Source organism: Alternaria arbusti (assembly GCF_024043155.1).
Source record: "Alternaria arbusti strain BMP 1465 chromosome Unknown scaffold_4, whole genome shotgun sequence".
NCBI lineage: Eukaryota > Fungi > Ascomycota > Dothideomycetes > Pleosporales > Pleosporaceae > Alternaria > Alternaria arbusti.
The window spans coordinates 304,445-325,078 of record NW_026249944.1 but is presented as its reverse complement, the minus strand read 5'-3'; the positions used below and the strand labels follow the sequence as shown (position 1 = coordinate 325,078).

The window sequence follows — 20,634 nt, the reverse complement described above, 5'->3', positions numbered from 1 at the left end:
TCCTTCCAACGCGTGTGCACGGTACTACCACGGTGTCCAGTCCCAGTCTGAACCGACAGCAGGAGTGAGTTACCATTACCCTACCTATACGTTAGATTCCAGGGTCCAATGAGCTAGTCAAGCTGCAGTTGCAAGCAAGGCAGTTACTGTTACAATTCTTCCCAGAAGACGGTGCTTCAGAACCGCCGACAGATTTTAAGGGCAGATGGTATGTGATGTGAAGCGTACATGTGCATTAATTCATACGCGGAATCAGGTGATGTCTATGCTGTTACTCGCTATTACTAAGATTGTACGTAAGGTTACTGCGAGGAGGACGACTTGATGTGTCAAGATATCGTCTGAATTGAGGATAAAGGGAATTGGAAAGAAAGGCGAGAGTCGGGATCGTGTGATGGGTCTTTGTTTTCAATCGGGGATTAACAGCACGTTGCGGTCACGACTTCCAAGGTTGCGACTTCTGGTTTCGCCAGAGGGACAGACGAGAAGGCACACCCTGACTAGATGACAAAGACCATATACCTCAGACTGCTCAGATTAGTAACGGATGAATGCAACAGAAAGGCCCGGGATATCCAGCAATGTCACGAGACCAAATCCCAGGAAGATCATCCTCTTACGTATACACCTGTGGCAAGATTGACTGCACCGACCCCATGGCACAGTATCGAGACCCTGGAGATTGACCCACGTAACACGTTGTATGTTAATCCCGGAAAAACCTCGCTGCCTCCCACTCTTGCCCTTTCTGACCCAAAGCGGAAAGCATTAGGTACACGAATCCTACGGAAAGTTTTTTGTTGCCTGCAGGCTGAGTTGACGCGCTAGCTCAGGGTCCTGATGAGCTGCCTGGAGTATCCGCCGCGGACTTGACCAGCAGCGCCAGACAGCGTCCGAGGCGACATCGGCCAGGTCCAAAGGCAACGGGCTCGGCTGCACTGGTTGCGCGACACGGATTTGCCTGTTCTCGTGACTCGTCTCCCGCTACGTACTGCCGCCAGCTAAGGCAAACTGTCTTCCGGTCTGTTCCGAACATGATGAGGACATTGATGTGTGCTCGCCAGCCGTTACGTGGCGGATGGATGGCCAGAGTCGCCCAATTTCCAAAACTCCAAGGACGGACCTGCGGACGGTACAGTAAGATGAATTTGTTTTTAAGTTTGCGGCTAGGCAGAGGGATAATCACTGCACGCTGGGCGAGCGATGATGTCGACGAGTGCGCACAAAGAGAGGTTCATCGACGCTCCGCTGCTGGATGGCGGGGTTATATTGATCTCCCGTCCAACGAGCGTCGACACGACGTCTTCCGTCGCGCGACCGTCCGCCCTGGGTCGCGCTTGGGGAGAGATAAGGCCTGAGATGACCCTCTCGAATTACGACAGACAAGTCGTGGGCTGCCGAGGCGAGGCCGCCGGGCCAATGGCAGCCGCCGCTTTTCAGATGATGCGGCGTGGGCTGCAGCGGCAATCTAGCCGGTGGAGCAGAGGTAGAGCGGAAACACATGCAAGTCCTGGTCATCAGATGTCAAACCGACCTTCGGAGCCCAGGATGCGGCGCACGGCCAAACTGCTGCAGGGCGGTCGCGCCTGTCTGGCCACTCACATCCTGCCCTTTGGTCATGGAGTGGCAGAAAAACCGTGGGGTAGACCAATTTTCCAGACGCAATACGCCGCGAGGGCAGTCATGGTAGACGGACGTTGGAGACAGTGTAGTATCCTGAGACGAGTTCATAGAGAATGTAGCGACTTCACATTGCAATATCTTGTATGTAGTGGTATATCGTCTAAAATGATACGCGACTATAGACAGTCCGAGGTCGGGTCCGCTCCAACCTTGGAAATCTCCATAGCGATATTCACAAAGTACCAAGACCACCTCCAAGACCAGGCAGTTCCCAGTTCGCATCGGCACACACGCGGAGATGGCCTAAGTGACAGCACGAACGCCTCCCTCGACACGCTTCCAGCCCGGTAATTGGACAACGTTGAAGTCAAGTTGTTAGCGCATTGGGAAAATATCCACCCCACCAGGAGCCCTCCGCTCTCTTATTCATAAGCACGCCCGCCCAATTTCCCGCGACCCTCTGTCTCTTCACGTACCTGCTCGACACACAATCGCTACACTTTGCTTGCCGGAACGCCGCGAGCCCACCACCAGGCCTGTTCCACCAGCCCTGCTAGCAAGTAAGTCGCCCGCCTCCCACATGTACACCCGCTGCACCCATCCACCACCCGCGCCCAAACATTGTGCTTTTCCACCACCCGTCCTGCGTGAACAACACAGACAATCGTTTTACTGGTCTACGCGTGCCACCCCGCGTTAGCCCATTCGCTATTCCCTTATCAGCGCACTCGTGCTTCCAACAGCTATCAGTCGCCGCTGGGTACGGGGGAACGTCATAGCCCTCAATCGCTATATCCGGCGGGTGAAGCTGGTGACGAATCCAGCCCATCTTTCTGCTGCCTTTGGGGGTGATAGACACCAGCGACCCCGTCCTTGCAGCGACTGATCCCCACCCACATTCGTTGCTTTTGAGCTAGAGCTCTAGGCGCATCCGTACCAAATATCTTTGATCCTCGGCTCGCACTCACCGACAAAATCTTCTCCGAATTGACAACTAATACCCGCCTCAGACTTCACCTAGACACTATTACCAGAGCAGCAGCTCCAACTTGACGCGTCGAGCGACCCCGCCACACTCCCATATCGATACCGCAGCCCCGCTACCCACACCAACGAACCCAGAACTTCGGCCTTTCGCCGATATAATGGGTCGGGTCTCGTTCGCCGAAGATACAAAATTGCCCCAGGAACCCCAGATTGAAGAGTATCAGAGCTCCGTGTTTGAGTATCAAGATGGCCCCGAGAACAAGTCGTGGGCAGGTGCGCTGCCCTTGAAGCAGGGTCTCTACGACCCGGAGCTCGAGAAGGATGCTTGCGGTGTCGGTTTCGCTGCGTGAGTGACGGAATTGCGCTTTCTGTGGAGTGTGAGGGCTGACATTTGCGTAGCCACATCAAGGGCAAGGCCAGCCACAAGATTGTCTCCGATGGTAAGAGCGAACAACGCGAGAGTAGTGCAGGATAGAGTGCTAACGGATCTCCAGCACGGTCGTTGCTATGCAACATGACACATCGAGGAGCCGTGGGCTCAGACGCACGCGACGGTGACGGTGCAGGTGTAATGACCTCCATCCCCCACCGCTTCTTTCTCAAGGAGTTCGAGCGCGAGCAGGGCTACAAGCTACCAAGCCTTGGCCAGTACGCCACTGGTAACCTGTTCTTCAAGCCCGATGCCACCATCTTGGAGGAGACCAAGGCCATGTTCGAGGACGTTGCAGACCAACTCGACTTGAGGGTGCTCGGATGGCGGACGGTGCCCCGCGATTCCACACTTCTTGGTCCCGCGGCGCTGTCACGAGAGCCCATCATTCTCCAGCCATTCGTGGTTTTGAAGACTGCCTACGGCGACGCTCGGGAGCCCAAGGCGGACTTCCAGGAGAAGTACGACAACGCGTACTTTGAGCGACAACTGTATGTCATGCGAAAGCGGGCTACACACGTCATTGGCCTGCACAACTGGTTCTACGTGTGCTCTCTGAGCAATAAGAACATTGTTTACAAGGGTCAATTATCTCCCGTCCAGGTCTACGAGTACTACCACGATCTGCTCAACGTCGACTACGAGGGTCACTTTGCACTAGTGCACTCCCGTTTCTCTACCAACACATTCCCCAGTTGGGACCGTGCTCAGCCTCTGCGATGGGCGGCTCACAACGGTGAAATCAACACCCTGCGAGGAAACAAGAACTGGATGCGCGCCCGCGAGGGTGTCATGAAGTCCAGCCTTTTCGGCGAGGAGCTCGACCTCCTCTACCCCATTGTCGAGGATGGTGGTTCCGACTCTGCGGCTTTCGACAACGTTCTTGAGCTGCTCACCATCAACGGTGTTCTGTCACTCCCAGAAGCAGTCATGCTGATGGTTCCAGAGGCATGGCAGGGCAACAACACAATGGACCCCGCCAAGCAGGCCTTCTACGAGTGGGCTGCCTGCATGATGGAGCCTTGGGATGGTCCCGCTCTCTTCACTTTCTCGGACGGACGTTACTGTGGTGCTAACCTCGACCGAAACGGTCTCCGTCCTTGCCGTTACTACGTCACCGATGACGACCGCATCATCTGCGCGTCTGAAGTTGGTACCATTTCCATCGAGCCCGAGCGAGTCGTACAGAAGGGTCGTCTGCAGCCCGGTAGAATGTTGCTCGTCGACACTGTCGCTGGCCGAATTGTCGATGACGCCGAGCTGAAGAAGAGCGTCTCAGAGCGCGTCGACTTCCGTTCTTGGATCCAGAAGAACCTTCTTACCCTTCCCAAGATCTTGGAGGCAGTCCCTGCAAAGGGTGTTGACCTATCATACCAGCTCACCGAGACTAAGCTACACGAGGACCCCCGTCTAAGGGCATTCGGTTACTCGCTTGAGCAAGTCAGCTTGCTTCTTGGTCCCATGGCCGCTGACTCAAAGGAGGCTCTTGGATCTATGGGTAACGATGCTCCTCTGGCTTGCTTGGCTACTCAGCCTCGTCTGCTGTACGAGTACTTCCGTCAGCTCTTCGCCCAAGTCACCAACCCTCCTATCGACCCTATCCGTGAGGCGATTGTCATGTCGTTGGAGACCTACGTCGGTCCCCAGGGTAACCTTCTAGAGATGGACGAGTCACAGTGTGGTCGTCTTCTCCTTCCATCGCCCATCCTGACGCTTGAGGAGTTCACTGCGTTGACCAACACTCACAAGCTGTACTCTGACTGGACCGTCAAGAACATTGACATTACCTTCCCCAAGAGCGACGGTATTGAGGGCTACATGGCTGCTCTCGACCGCATCTGCGAGGCTGCCACCGAGGGTATCCAGGCTGGCGACAACATCCTTGTCCTGACCGACCGCGCTGCATCCGCTGACCGCGTTGCCGTGTCCGCTTGCTTGGCTACTGGTATGGTCCACCACCATCTCGTCCGCAACAAGTGGCGGTCCAACGCTGCTCTCGTTGTCGAGACCGGTGAGGCCCGTGAGGTGCACCACATGTGCGTGCTCGTCGGATATGGTGCTGATGCCATCTGCCCGTACCTCGCCATTGAGTGTATCCTGAAGATGCACCGCGAGGGCGTCATTCGGAAGAAGCTCAGCCCTGAGCAGCTCATCGACAACTACAAGCACTCCTGCGACGGTGGTATCTTGAAGGTCATGAGTAAGATGGGTATCTCCACCCTCTCATCCTACAAGGGTGCCCAGATTTTCGAGGCTCTTGGTCTTGACGACTCTGTCGTTGACCGATGCTTCACTGGAACTGCCTCTCGTATCAAGGGTATGACCTTTGAGCTGATTGCTTCCGATGCCTTTGCTCTCCACGAGAAGGGCTACCCATCGCGCGCCATTGTCGAGGTACCTGGTCTCGCTGAGACTGGTGAATACCATTGGCGTGACGGAGGCGAGCCTCACGTCAACGACCCGACTGCCATGGCCAACATCCAGGACGCCGTCCGCACTAAGAACGACAAGTCATACGAGGCCTACTCTATCGCTGAGTACGAGCGCATCAAGGACTGCACTCTCCGTGGTCTCCTTGACTTCAACTTCGATGACCGTGCACCCATCCCCATTGACCAGGTCGAGCCCTGGACTGATATTGTGCGCCGCTTCGTTACCGGTGCCATGTCCTACGGATCCATCTCCATGGAGTCTCACTCTACCCTTGCTGTCGCCATGAACCGTCTTGGTGGTAAGTCAAACACTGGTGAAGGTGGTGAGGACCCCGAGCGCAGCTTGCGCATGGAGAACGGTGACACCATGCGCTCCGCTATCAAGCAGATCGCCTCTGGACGTTTCGGTGTTACCTCCAACTACCTCGCTGATGCCGATGAGCTTCAGATCAAGATGGCTCAAGGTGCTAAGCCTGGTGAGGGTGGTGAGCTTCCTGGCCACAAGGTCTCCGGCTCCATCGCAAAGACTCGTCACTCCACTCCTGGTGTCGGTCTGATCAGTCCTCCTCCCCATCACGACATTTACTCCATTGAGGATCTCAAGCAGTTGATCTACGATCTGAAGTGCTCCAACCCCCGCGCTCGTGTCTCCGTCAAGCTTGTTTCCGAAACTGGTGTTGGTATTGTCGCTTCCGGTGTCGCCAAGGCCAAGGCTGACCACATTCTCATCTCCGGTCACGATGGTGGTACTGGTGCCTCTCGATGGACTGGTATCAAGTATGCTGGTCTGCCCTGGGAGTTGGGTCTTGCCGAGACTCACCAGACTCTTGTCCTCAACGATCTCCGTGGTCGTGTCATTGTTCAGACTGATGGTCAGTTGAGGACTGGACGTGATGTTGCCATTGCTTGTTTGCTTGGTGCTGAGGAGTGGGGTTTCGCTACCACTCCTCTGATTGCTATGGGTTGCATCATGATGCGCAAGGTAAGTTTTGACTATACGAGATGCATCTGAGACACATACTGACTTCGTGATACAGTGCCATCTCAACACCTGCCCTGTCGGTATCGCCACCCAGGACCCTGAGCTCCGAAAGAAGTTCCAAGGTACACCCGAGCACGTCATCAACTTCTTCTACTACATCGCCAACGAACTCCGTGCGATTATGGCCAAGCTTGGTTTCCGTACCATCAATGACATGGTTGGTCGCTGCGAGGCTCTACGCATTCGCGATGATCTCCGCACCGCGAAGACTGAGAACATTGATTTATCTCTCATTCTCACTCCTGCGCACACTCTGCGTCCAGGTGTTGCCACCTTCAACGTTCGCAAGCAGGATCACCGTCTTCACGTTCGTCTCGACAACAAGCTCATTGCTGAGTCTGAGCTTGCTCTTGAAAAGGGACTTCCCGCTCGCATCGAGTGCGATGTCGTCAACACCGACCGTGCTCTTGGTGCTACCCTTTCATACCACATCAGCAAGCGCTACGGCGAGGCTGGTCTGCCTCAAGACACCATCCACGTCAACATCCGTGGCTCTGCTGGCCAGTCTTTCGGTGCTTACCTGGCACCTGGTGTCACTCTTGAACTTGAGGGTGACGCTAACGACTACGTCGGTAAGGGTCTTTCTGGCGGTCGCCTCATCATCTACCCTCCCCGCAACGCCGTTTACCGCGCTGAGGAGAACGTCCTCATCGGTAACGTCTGCTTGTACGGTGCCACTCGCGGTACCTGCTTCTTCCGTGGTATCGCTGCCGAGCGCTTCTGTGTCCGTAACTCCGGTGCCACAGCGGTTGTCGAGGGTGTTGGTGACCACGGTTGCGAGTACATGACTGGTGGTCGTGTCCTTGTACTTGGATCTACTGGACGTAACTTCGCTGCTGGTATGTCTGGTGGTATTGCATACGTTCTTGACATCCACAAGGACTTCGAGCAGAAGGTCAACCAGGAGATGGTTGAGCTTTCCGGCATCGAGGAGCCAGAGGAGATCGCTTTCGTGCGTGGACTCATCGAGGACCACCACCACTACACTGGCTCCGAGCTCGCCGCACGCATCCTGCTCGACTTCACCCGCGCACTGCCCCGCTTCGTCAAGGTTATGCCCGTTGACTACAAGCGCGTCCTCCTCGAGGAGAAGGCCAAGGCTGCCGAGAAGAAGAAGAGCGAATATCCTCTTCCCCTCCTTCCCGGTAACTCCGTCCGCGCCAGTCACGAGGAGTCCCGCAACAAGGAAGCCGAGGCTGAAGCCAAGGAGAAGAAAAAGAGCGACCTTCTCGACATCGAGGAGAGTGTTACCGACGCAAAGGCCGAGAAGAAGAAGGCACTCGTTCTTGACAAGACCCGTGGTTTCATGAAGTACCAGCGTCGCTCGGAGAAGTACCGCAACCCCAAGACACGTACTCGTGATTGGGCCGAGCTGAACCAGCGTCTCAACGAGGATGAGCTCAAGTACCAGACTGCTCGTTGCATGGACTGCGGTGTTCCGTTCTGTCAGTCTGACACTGGTTGCCCGATCAGTAACATTATTCCCAAGTGGAACGAGCTTGTCTTCCAGGGACAATGGCGCGACGCCCTCAACCGTCTTCTTATGGTAAGTCTTGGCACTCTAAAGTATATCCGAGACAAATACTGACATTTTCGGGTGCACAGACCAACAACTTCCCTGAGTTCACTGGACGTGTCTGCCCGGCTCCTTGCGAGGGTGCTTGCGTTCTCGGCATCAACGAGGATCCTGTCGGTATCAAGTCGATTGAGTGCGCCATCATCGATCGCGGTTTCGAGAAGGGCTGGATGGTCCCCTCGCCACCTCAGGTCCGCTCTGGCAAGACTGTTGCCATTATCGGTTCCGGCCCTGCTGGTCTTGCTTGCGCTGATCAGCTCAACAAGGCTGGCCACACCGTCACCGTCTATGAGCGTGCTGACCGTGTTGGTGGTCTTCTCATGTACGGTATCCCCAACATGAAGCTTGACAAGAAGGTTGTTCAGCGCCGTGTTGACTTCATGGCTGCCGAGGGTGTGAACTTCAAGACTGGTGTCACCGTGGGCGAGGATGGCCAGACCAACCTCGACGCTCTTCGCAAGGAGTACGATGCCGTTGTCTTCGCCACCGGAGCTACCGTCGCTCGTGACTTGCCCATCCCCAACCGCAACCTGGAGGGTATTCACTACGCCATGCAGTTCTTGCACAAGAACACCAAGTCTCTCCTTGACTCTGAGTTGGCTGACGATGCCTACATCTCGGCCAAGGACAAGCACGTTGTTGTCATCGGAGGTGGTGACACTGGTAACGACTGCATTGGTACGTCCGTTCGTCACGGTGCCAAGTCAGTCGTCAACTTCGAGCTTCTGCCCCAGCCTCCCGCTGAGCGTGCTCGCGACAACCCATGGCCACAGTGGCCCCGCATCTTCCGTACTGACTACGGTCACAACGAAGTCAAGACTCACATGGGCAAGGACCCTCGTGAGTACTGTGTCATGTCCAAGGACTTCGTGGACGACGGTAGCGGCAAGGTCAAGGGTATCAACACTGTCCGTGTTGAATGGACCAAGTCTGCCTCTGGTGGCTGGGACATGAAGCACGTCGAGGGCAGCGAGCAGTTCTTCCCCGCCGACCTCGTCCTGCTTTCCATGGGTTTCTTGGGTCCCGAGCAGCGTGTCATGAGCGACGTCATCGAGCTCGATGGCCGCAAGAACATCAAGACTCCTCCTGGTCACTACAACACCAATCTTGCCGGTGTTTTCGCCGCCGGTGACTGCCGTCGCGGACAGTCCCTCATCGTCTGGGGTATCAACGAGGGTCGCCAGTGCGCTCGCGACGTCGACACCTTCCTCACCGGCTACGGCACTTCCCTGCCCGTCACCGGTGGTATCGTCAAGCGCCCACCTTACGAGGCCATGCACAAGCACACCGCCGCTCCCACGGAGAAGCTGGTCACTGTCGCCGCTTAGACGCGAACATGATTATAACGATTACTTTATGAAGTAAAAAAGATGCATGGGAAAAGAAGGTTAGGCTCATGATAAAAGATGGGGGGTTTCGGGTTATATTCACGATTTGTTTGGCGTTTCTTTTTTTCGATTGATGTTTTGTGTACAAGCATTTTCCCTCGTTTACCTGCACGATACCTTTTCAGTATGCGGAGTCAGCTGGGTGGCACCTGCAGTGTACAATGTTTTCTTGCTTTGGTTGTTGGTTTTTGGTTTACTCATTTCGCACTCAATTTGTATATATATGCGAATACTATGTTAAAATGATTATTTGATGACTTCCTGTGGCATGCATGTGAGGTTATTTACTATATTAAATATCGAAGATGCGTGGTGCGATCATAATGAGTACAGGCGTTGCGATGACGATTGCGACTGAAATTTTGAGATTTTTCTTTATGAGCGCTGGGAGTTTGGCATCAGTGACAATCCGTCGCCGTTGCTTCGCTTCGCCAGGCCGCGAATGCACAAAGCCAAGATTCAGGTTTAGTGACGTCACGCACCTCCAACTCCAGATTCGCCATCAACAAACCACACCCTAGGCAGCAAACATCGCTCGAGCGATCAACTCACTCTACATGTCGCCATGCCACGGTGACAATTAGATACTGAGGATGATACCCCGTACCGGCTGGCATCAAGCCTGCCGTCGCCCTGTGCAAGGGCCATTAAGGCACGTTCACGAAGCCGATCCTGGTTGCCGATCATGAAAAGTGTACTAACAAGTCATCAGGAACATATATCCGACACTCTCCGCGACAGTGAAACCAAGTAACTTAGGTTACCGCAGACCGTGGACCGTCTCCGCTCGGTATGTGACCGGACTGCAGGCAGGCGAAGACAAGACCGGCCACATCAGCGCCGGACCCAACGAAGGAATCCTCTTCTTCAACAATGTCTTCCCCATTCAGATCCGTAAGGTATTAGGGCTTCCTCTCCCTGGGCTCTTCGATCGCCTCATCAGTCCCACCATCTCTGGCACCGACCCCAAAGCCGTTATTGAGCGAGCAAGTGCGAAACGCAACCTCCAAATTACTGGCACTGAAGTGCTCCCGCGAACGAGAGAAGGAGGCGCGTTCGTCAAATTCACGCATGATGGCAATGCGTCTGCTTCAGAGATCGAGAAAGTGTTACAGCAGTACCTGAGAGATGAGCCAGTCAAGCCATGGTGGAGTCCGTGGAAGAGGATGCGCGCCAAGATGGTTAAGGGAAAGCCTTGGGTCGAAGATCTCATGCGTCTACCCGCTTCACGCCTGCGGGTCGAGTTTGTGTCTGCTGAACCAGGCGTGCCAGCTTCTGAGGCTGTCGAGATGAGCCAGGAGCAGCTCTTCCAGTTCTTCAGGCCGTATGGCAAGCTGGGAGATATCGTTATGCAACCTCCGGATTCGAAGGTCCTTCCCAAGTTCGCGTATCTGGACTATACTAGCATCGGTAAGGCTATCATGGCAAGGAACTGCATGCATGGCTATGTGGTGTCGGAAGCTGAGGGTGGGGGCAAGTTGGGTACGGTGTTACGGTTGAAGTACGAGCAGAAGATTAAGCCGAGGTATATCAGGGATTGGATCTTTGGTCATCCGAGGATCATCATTCCAATTGTGGCGGCGCTTATTGCAGCTCTTGTTGCTATCATCTTCGACCCGTAAGTCAGCCATGCACGTTCACGACCCAAACTAACAGATACACAGCATCCGCACATTCTTCGTCAAGGCTCATATCACGCGCAACTTCCATATCGAGGACAACAAGTGGTACCAATGGATTAAGGGCTATGCCACAGACATCATTCACGGCGGCAAGAACCGCGATGACGACGACGGCATGGATGCCATTTGGGATGACAGGAAAGACAATATCGAACAGATCCAAACCTGGTTGATGGAGACTGCCGAAACTTTCATCATCGTTCAGGGCCCTCGCGGTTCCGGCAAGCGCGAGCTCGTCGTAGACCAGGCCTTGGAGGATAAGAAACTCAAGCTTGTGATCGACTGCAAGCCCATCCAAGAAGCCCGTGGCGAGAGCGCTACTATCAACGCTGCTGCGCTTTCTGTGGGATACAGACCAGTATTCAGCTGGATGAACAGCATATCTGGAATGATCGACATGGCCGCTCAAGGTGCTACAGGCGTCAAGACGGGCTTCTCGGAGACTCTTGACTCTCAACTCAGCAAGATCTGGAATACGACCACTTCGGCTTTACGACAAATCGCACTGGACACACGACACAAGAACGACAAGGATGCGCACCTTGGAGACGACGAGTGGCTTGAGGCACATCCAGAACGCAGACCGATTGTTGTGATTGACAACTTCCTCCACAAGAGCCAGGAAGGCGGTATCGTCTATGATAAGATTGCTGAATGGGCTGCGCGTCTAACCACGACGAACGTAGCTCACGTGATCTTCCTGACCAACGATGTCGCATTCAGCAAGTCGCTCTCCAAGGCGATGCCAGATCGCATGTTCCGTCAGATCTCCTTATCTGATTGCAGCCCCGAAGTAGCGAAGCGATTCGTAATCACCCATCTCGACGCCGACGTCGAAGACGACCCAGCCCCAAAAGACGGCTCACCCAAGAAACTCCCCTCTCAACACCGCAATGATCTCGACGAGCTCGATACCTGCATCGACCTCCTAGGCGGCCGCCTCACAGACCTCGAATTCCTGTCCCGCCGAATCAAGACCGGCGAAACACCCACCAAAGCCGTCCACGAAATCATCGACCAGTCCGCCTCCGAGATCCTCAAAATGTTCATCTTCGGCGCAGAAGACGAAGGCGGGAACCGGCACTGGAACGCCGAACAAGCCTGGTTCCTCATCAAAGAACTCGCCCAGAAAGAAAGCCTCCGCTACAACGAAATTCTCATCGACGATATCCTTAAAACAGGCGGTGAATCCGTTCTCCGTGCTCTCGAACAAGCGGAGCTTATTTCCATCGTTTCCGGTGCGAATGGCCGTCCTTCTATCATCAAGCCCGGCAAACCCGTCTACCACCCTGCGTTCAAGCGCTTGACTGAGGATAAGGTGTTGAAATCAAGATTGGATTTGGCGATTCTGACGCACCTGACGAAGATTGAGAATGCGACGATTGATAAGTGTGAGAATGAGTTGTTGCTGCTGAGTAAGTTGAGGAATCAGCCTGCGCAGACTGCTGGGAGGGTGAATTATCTGCTGAGTAAGTTGATGGTTAGTCAGGGGAAGGTGGAGAGGTATGAAGGGGAGATGAAGGGGTTGAAGAAGGTGCTTGGGAAGGAGTATTAGGTGGTTTGGGGTTGGGAGGGAAGGGGAAGGGGTGGTGAGGATGTGAGCATGTGAGGATAACGTATATAGTGATACCATCTCCCTTCAGTGCTAGTAAACTGGACTGGGTGACATGGTAAGAGGTTGATGATTGAAACAATAAGCTGGCGAGTAATGATTCTGAGACGGTTAAATACGAACGATGTATCATAAAAGTATGCCACTGTCTATATTAAAGCACATACCTGCACCATTGCTGTGCTTAGCCCTCTCTCCGCAAGAAAACGCCACAACACCCTGCCAAATACAATGCAACACCGTCCACCTCTTCTCTAAGCATCCATCTAAAGCTACCATAGCATCAACATGACGTATACCTTCTAATCCATACCACATGCTCACACCCACATCCCTTCCCATTCTATCGTCAAACCTCCGTTCATCTTCTCCTCTATACCCCACCCCGAATCATCCCAACCACACCCACCAAAACAGCAAGATAACCGCCGCAAAGAACCCCACCCAAGCCTTCCATCCCACACCCGTCTTCTGCGCCATCCTCAACATGCGATTCATCGTGCCCTTTAACTTATGTCTCGAGTTCTCAAACTGGTCGTTCATCTTCTCGGCGAGAGTCGTGGAGTCGCGGATTTCGTCGCCGATGAGGTGGGTTAACTACTTCAACATTAGCGAGGTATTCCATGAGATGGATGAACAGGAAGGGAGGGGAGAAAGGGGGAAAACATACATCCTTCAACATCTTAACCTTCCCCGTCAACACACCAACATGCTCATCATTCTGACTCTCCAACTCATCCAACACAGCCGCCGAGTACTGCCCTCTTGAATTCGGTGTCGCGGATCTGTAAATCCCATCTCCATCCCTATCCCCTCCTCTTCCACTTCCACTCCCACCTCCTACCCCATACCCCCCATACCCACCACCACCACCATACGCACTTCCCCCCGCGCTACCCCCAGGATACAACCCTCCACCATTCCCGATTCCACTTCCACCACCACTCCCTGGATACGCATCCGCAGAAGAACCCGGATAACCGTATCCTTGGCTTATACTAGCGTTGTAGGGGGAAGCGCGCGTTTTGTTTTTTGTTTTCGAGGGCGAGGCGCTGCGGTTGTAGGAGGAGAAGAGGTCGTCGCGGGGGTCGGCGCGGGTGAATCTACTTGACATGTTTGCGGATGTGTATCTGTGTCTGTGGTGTATGGTATGTATGCGATGTTGCGGCCCCTTTTTGGGCTGTGGGCGAAGCGTTGTGGGCTGAGCTTCGGGTTTGTCGCGTTGTGCTCGAGGTCTCGGGTCTGAGGTCTGAGATTTGAGGCTCGAAGCGTCGCGCGCGTGGCGTGGAGATGCGTATGCGATTGTAATCGCGACTGTGGTGAATGCGCGTATACTATACGAGAACGTTATCGTGTTTCGTGGAGTAGATTGCGCTGAGGACACTTTTTCGTCGGGAGTGACAAGTCGCCCCGGAGGTTAGGAGAAGTTGTGTTGTGCTAACGCCGAGGCCACGGGTTCGCGCGACTTGGGACTAGGGAACACGTTGTTGGAACGGGCGGCGGCGGCGAGAGGAAAGTACGCGTGTTTGTGGCGCAAGGGTCATTTGCTGAAGGTAGTGACTTATCGGCAGTATGCTATGTATGTTTCAATCACCAGAACAAGGCATCCTCATAGACTTCTGGGTGTGGCCAGAGGACCACGGTTCGAAAAAGGCCACATTGGCGACCACATAAGCATCAATCATGAACATCTCTAGCATTCCCGATCTCGGTAAACTACCAGAAACCCAGTCCGCAAGAGCCATCTGAAATACACAGGGTGTATGCCCCCACAGACCACCCACACCACGCGTATGCATCTGTACAAGTACAAGGAACCCATCCAAACCATATGTGCATTCTTTCATTCCAAAGCGTAAAAGTGGACTTTTCTCGTAACGTGGCTTTGAAACATGATCAGCCGACTGCTGTGAGACTCTACGCGTCTGCCTGGCGGTATAAAAACGTAGGCGTGACCCGTAGTTATATCTTCGCAATCCGGTACCACATTCCCTGCTCACATCGCCGGAGGCCACCTAGTTCTTAAGCCCAACCTTGTTAAGCAGACTGCCTGTCCGTCCAGCAACCATAGCCTTGTCGTCGAAAATCTTAAGCAGACTCTTCCACACCTGGCCAGGCTCTTGGCTCGCATCGACTGGCTTCCAGATACCCGTCTTCTGGTAGTATGCGACAACCGGCGCAGTCTGGGCATGGTATGTTGACAGGCGCTTCTTAAGCGTGTCCTCGTTGTCATCGGAGCGCTGGATGAGCGGCTCACCCGTTACGTCGTCCGTCATGGGCGCCTTGGGCGGGTTGAAAATCTTGTGGTAGGAGCGACCGGAGGCGGGGTGCACGAGGCGGCCGGTGATGCGCGAGACGAGGAGGCCGTCGTCGATTTGCAGTTCTACGGCGTGTTGGAGGGGCTTCTTGGTTATGCTGAGCATGCCGTCGAGCTTCTCGGCTTGGGTTACTGTGCGGGGGAAGCCGTCGAGGATGAATCTGGGGGTGGGGTTGTGTTAGCATATCTTTCAAACTGTGTAGGAGAGGGGACGCACCCCTTGGAGCACTCGGCGTTGTTCTCGAGCTCCGTCTTGATCATGTTGATCATGATCTCGTCGCTAACCAGACCACCCGCGTCCATGATCTTCTTTGCTTCCCGGCCGAGCGCAGTCTTTGCCGCGACTTGCGCGCGCAGCATGTCTCCGGTAGCCTGCAATCTGTCAGCCCCCAATCCCTTATCCCACTCGCTCTGAAAAACCTACAAGATGGCAAGCGCAGAACTTCTCCTTGATCTTGGGCGCTTGAGTACCCTTGCCTAACATGCCATGTAAGCAAAACCGCCTTTTTTACCCTCTCTCTCCAACCGGGAACAACATACCAGCACCGGGCGGGCCCATCAAGATCATCCTGACGCTCTCCGCAGACGCAGGCGCACCCCCATTCTGACCAGCGAGTCTCTTTTCCAGGTCAGCGATGCGCTTCTCAAGGCTGGTGACGGTGCTCTTGAGGTCATCGACCGACGCATCTGTTAAAGGTGCCATTGCGCCGAAGTTGTGAGGAAGATAAGTCCGGTGGGGAAGATAAAAGTGGGTGAGAAAAGTAGAGTACGACGAGCAGAGTAGGATGATGCGCGGGCCGCTGGGAGGGGATTAAGGACGGTTGCGCAATGGCAGTGGGCAAGGTCGCGTTGTGGATGAGGTGGAGCTCACGGTCGAGTTGCTTGCTCGGTTGTGCACGTCCCTGCTTTCAACTTCGGCTGCTGCGGCGGGAAAATGCGTCCCTTCTGCCCGATCCTCGGTCTCACCCTGCTATTGGCGCGGTGATGTCAGAGGAAAATGCGCCGCGGAATATGCTGGGCATTGTGTCAACGGTATATTCACCGTTGTAATGAGCTGTTCCTTGAGCTATGTGCACTACAGGACGGGCTCGTTTCTGAGGTCAGTGCATCACAAGCATTGAACAGGTGGGGTCACTGTAGTAATTTCGCACGGCTGCGCGCATAGCATAGGACGCAAGTATCTGCTCTGACCTGGATATCAGATAATCTTCACCATCGCGTTGAGCCTGGTCGCCTGCTCTGATGATGCCTCCTGCAAGGTTCTCGGATTAGTTTCATCTTCGTCATAATGGCCACTATGAAGCCCGATCCTCTCGAACTCGCCGTCGCCTTTTGTGCCATTCCACTCCCAAGCTGTCGAGTTTGCCTTCCTCAAAATCAACCAAATTCCATCACTGTTTCCATCCAACTTTCGGTTCCGATCAGACTTTCGGTTGAACAATTTCAGGAAGAACAACGGCGCACCATCGTGCACTTCGTGACCTACCTGCTTCAGGTTGCAGTCGACGTCGAAGGAATACACGGCTGCGTTGGCACCTTCAGGTGGCAGTGTTCTAATACGAAACCCGTTCTGGGTGTTGAAAATCGTCGCCTCTACCACGGTGCCAGATAGGATAACATATCCGCTTTCCAACTGGCCCGTGGGATCGTCGCCTTTAGGGCAACACACAACTTCCATAACAGTAGCTGATACGTCCAGGTCTTTCCATTCTGGATAATCCATACCAAACGACGGTTTCTTGTTGAACTGAACAGAAGCCCATGAAAACGTAGGTGCCCGCCATGGTACACATCGGGTCGGGAGATTATGACCAAATGAGTACCACGCGAGGCAGTATATCATCGTCTGTTTCCACATGCCTGCAAAGTAGTTCCATCCAGTAGCTTCTCCGAAGCTTTTGGCAATACCCGAGATTGCCGGGAAAATATCATCTGGTTTTGACAGTGCTAGCTGAGCATAATCCTTGGTGAGTTTCAACCACATGTCTGTAAGCTTGACATGGTCGTCTTTGGCTGAACTCCACTTGGCAGGATGGCACAAGCTCTTTGAACCCGGCCATAGGTTCTCATTTTGATGATATCTGACTTCAGTTCCCTGGCATTCGCAGTCTAGAAGCTCCATACACTCCCATATAAGCTCGTTATTTGCAAAATAAAGAACTCGGGGACTTAAGAGCCGCTCTTGGAAGACCCAGCCTCTCTCAAGAAGTGGCAGACCTTGCGTGCCGAGAATGAGCGAGTGTCTCGCGCGAATGTGTGGAAAGTTTGAGATAGGCCAGCCAACGAGTTCGGGGGCTGCGACTCGAAAGAGACCCTCGTGTGGACCCGAAGATGCAGAAGCCGCGAGTGTCACTGTAGAATTCGCGTAGATGTTGGCCATCTGTGCGGATTGGGCTTGCCAGTCCTTTTCGTCATCTTGGATGATCTAGTAACCATATTAGTGACCATACTAGATCATTGCAAACGTGGAAATGGATAGGAACTTCATACGCATAGTGAATCGATCCAGATAAAGCGCATGCCCAATTCGACGATGACTGTTATAGCATCCCGGAACGTTTTCGGTAGACTTTGCTCTTCAATACTCTTAAGATGAACTGACAAGGTATCCGGTTCTCGTGTTGTCTGTAAAGGGTACTGTCCGCCCCAGCAGTGGCTCAGACATGCATAGCGCTCTCTCTTGTTCCCGGTATCGACCAAGCGGATCATTCGAGGGGTATCCAAGCTGACTTCTATCACGCGGTCGGGTAATCTGGAGTAGCCTGCCTCGACGTGTGGTGAGCACAGGTTTTTATGAGCGGCCATACACGTATCAAGCCAGCCTCGGATAGTTTTGAAGCTCTCTCTCGATCCAGTATCACCTGAGATCACTCTTGACGGAGGTATGATAGGGTCGTCTGGAGCTGCACCATTGTTAGAGAAGCTCATCGTCAGCAATTCTTGCGGGCTTACCGTTCAGAGTGAAGAGCTCTCTGGTATAATAGTAAGAATAATTACTATCTACTCCGCGATACTTCACAAACAGCGAGTTTCTGAGCAATTCCACCTCCAAGTCATCTCTGTTGGCAAGCTCCGGTCTGACTTCGCATACAGCACTACAATAGCGGCATCCACATGCAGATGAATCTTTTAATGACGCACCCCGTGTGGGCATATATATGGGCCTGGAATATCGATCGCTATCTTGATGAAGAGCATGGACTGCACGGCACATGCTCATCTTGACGTGTTGGTCGACGCAGCATGTGAGTCGAAGGGGCGAACGGGTCCCAAGACCATGATTTATACCCCGCAGAGTGAGAAAACCATCCCGAGGTCGTAAGCGATTGTTGTACGAGGCTGCACCTCAGCATTGTGAGTTTGCGAAGGCTACGCGCATCCCCACAGCGTGGAAACTGTCGAGCTAAGGCATGTGCAAATCGACAGATAATCATTTCTCTTAATTATTATTATTTGTTTTTCATAAAAGTGACGCGTGGTACACACGTCGGTAGTCGCAGACTCATCATGGTATGTGGCGCTCGGCAGCGCACCAGGCGGTCCAGCCGCCCTCGAACATCGCAAGAGCAATGTTATAGTCTCAAACTGTAGACGTGCGGTTGCGAGCGCTGGTATAATCTCAATGGCTGTGTGATACCTTGCATCGCGCGATCACGGTCATTGCCCGGTGGGTGTGGTGATGCATTGGCCAAAGACCTCAGTCGCGCCTGTGATCCGTGCCCAAGTGGGTGATCGACGGCCGCCTTACCCATTACGGTAACGACGCGTTTGTCCCCTCCAGAACTTGGAATGCGCGAACCGCATCTTCATTTTACAACAACATTACTTTTGCCATTGCGCCAAGATCGTTCCAACCTGTTCATTCCGCTCAAAGACTTCGAGGACGCGTCGCACTCGTCACAACTTGGCTTTCACAACATGAGATAGAACTACAATGCCCAGACACCCGGGAGGGTTTATATACAGCGAAGCAACGACGAGATGATTAACTACCTTTCAATCATCATACTGACCTTTCAAGCGTCCCTTACTTAGAGACTAGGGAAAGTTCAACCCTGTGCGAAAAGGTCGACTTGCGCACCAAACTTCCCCGCATTGCTCAAGAACCTCCTCGCACTTTGTATGCGCAGTAGGAAAAAGTTCGTATGAGGCCGCTGTTCATCGTCAACATCAAGGCACATCTCGATGAACATCCGCAACTCAGACGAATAACCCTTATAACCCGCAAGGTAGTCCTGGGTCAAGTTGCCTGTTTCAGCAATGTTGCTTGAAGGGCTATCCGTCATACAATACATCAGCGACATGACCAGCCCAACTTGATACATATCCGTCGCTTCAGTCGCTTGCGCCCCTTCTGGAGGCCTGTACTGATCAGCCACGAGAGGAAGATCACGAAGGGTATAGTTGTAAGCTTCCATCTCGCTATTGGTGATGGCGCAGCCGAGATCTGCTAATTTGATGCTGATGGGATAGTCGCTTGGGATGACTTGCGTATCGCTCTTCAAAAAGATGTTGGATGGGATGATGTCGCGGTGGGTGATGGGATCCCAATTGTAGGCTGCCTCGTTGTAGGGATATGGTCCGTGATGCAGGTACTGGACGGCTGCTACGAGGGCTTCGAAGACTTGCCAGACGAAGCTTTCGGGAAGGAGCTCGCCATGTTCGTTCCATATTTTGATTAAATCGGCTAGAGTACCATGGTCGCAGTACTCTGTCACGATGTAGGGCGAGGCGTGACGTTCTGTGACAGGGCTAGGGAGATGCGCGTCGTAGAGGGTAATGATGTTGCGATGATGTAGGCGGCTCAGGATGTTCATCTCTCGGGCTTGAAAGCCCGGATACATGGCTTCTGAAGGTAAGACCTTCATGATGCGCATATCTTCTTGGAGATTATCGCGCACGAAGAGGATACCTTGATTGAAAGTCCCGTCAACACCTCCCAGTTCGGACTCGATAATCCATCGTCCACCGACGACTTTTCCAACAGCGAAAATATCGCGATTGCATGCTCGATTTGCTCGGTCTAGCAGCAAATTCTTGACAGTACGCTCATTCTCTGCCCGGTTCTCTGCCCAACTTCCAGATTCGTTATTCGACACAAGCTGTATGCAATGAGCCACACCTGGTGCATCGGCAGGATCAGAGGGCGATGTAGTTAGTTGGGTACGGTCCAGGAATCTAGTAATTACGTAGTTGGTGTTGTCTAGGATCTGGTAGACTCGCCTGAAGTAACGAAGGGTAAGCTGATCGGGTTTGTCGAGTTTGGGGTCTTCTTCGATCAGGTAGTCGGCAAGGCGTAGCATTGCCTCGCGGAAACTTTCCGTTTCATCTTCACATGTAAAGGTGCCGCTGTCGGCTCGGTTGCGACGCTTGAAAGTCTCCTCTGACATATCGTGGCTCGGGTTTACAGACATTTGGCGGGTAGTATCGAAGGGATTTCGATGTACCTTTCGGCGATGAAAACGAACCAGTTCAGCGCACGTGTGATGTTAAAGGCCTCCTCGCGAGGAATTAATGGTATCGACATTTCAGCAGCATCACGATC

The 20,634-nt window shown here is 53.6% G+C and overlaps 4 protein-coding genes across 4 annotated transcripts; 2 read left to right on the top strand and 2 right to left on the bottom strand.

Moving 5' to 3' along the window:
* Positions 1–2,768: 2,768 nt before the first annotated feature.
* On the top strand, positions 2,769–9,418 carry GLT1 (glutamate synthase [NADH]; the record flags this gene model as incomplete). Its single annotated transcript, XM_051444288.1, has 5 exons — positions 2,769–2,956; positions 3,010–3,050; positions 3,105–6,454; positions 6,510–8,060; positions 8,120–9,418. The coding sequence occupies 5 exons, from the start codon at positions 2,769–2,771 to the stop codon at positions 9,416–9,418; spliced, it is 6,429 nt and encodes a 2,142-aa protein (XP_051303913.1).
* Positions 9,419–10,071: 653 nt separating this feature from the next.
* YME2 (mitochondrial escape protein 2) lies at positions 10,072–12,715 on the top strand (the record flags this gene model as incomplete). The annotated part of the gene is made up of 3 exons (XM_051444287.1): positions 10,072–10,130; positions 10,191–11,096; positions 11,143–12,715. The coding sequence occupies 3 exons, from the start codon at positions 10,072–10,074 to the stop codon at positions 12,713–12,715; spliced, it is 2,538 nt and encodes an 845-aa protein (XP_051303912.1).
* A 2,072-nt stretch (positions 12,716–14,787) lies between these two features.
* On the bottom strand, positions 14,788–15,792 carry ADK1 (adenylate kinase; the record flags this gene model as incomplete). Its single annotated transcript, XM_051444286.1, has 4 exons — positions 14,788–15,250; positions 15,307–15,461; positions 15,514–15,566; positions 15,630–15,792. The coding sequence occupies 4 exons, from the start codon at positions 15,790–15,792 to the stop codon at positions 14,788–14,790; spliced, it is 834 nt and encodes a 277-aa protein (XP_051303911.1).
* Positions 15,793–19,138: 3,346 nt separating this feature from the next.
* Positions 19,139–20,503, bottom strand: J4E86_003733 (uncharacterized protein; the record flags this gene model as incomplete). Its single annotated transcript, XM_051444285.1, has 1 exon — positions 19,139–20,503. The coding sequence occupies one exon, from the start codon at positions 20,501–20,503 to the stop codon at positions 19,139–19,141; it is 1,365 nt and encodes a 454-aa protein (XP_051303910.1).
* Positions 20,504–20,634: the final 131 nt, after the last annotated feature.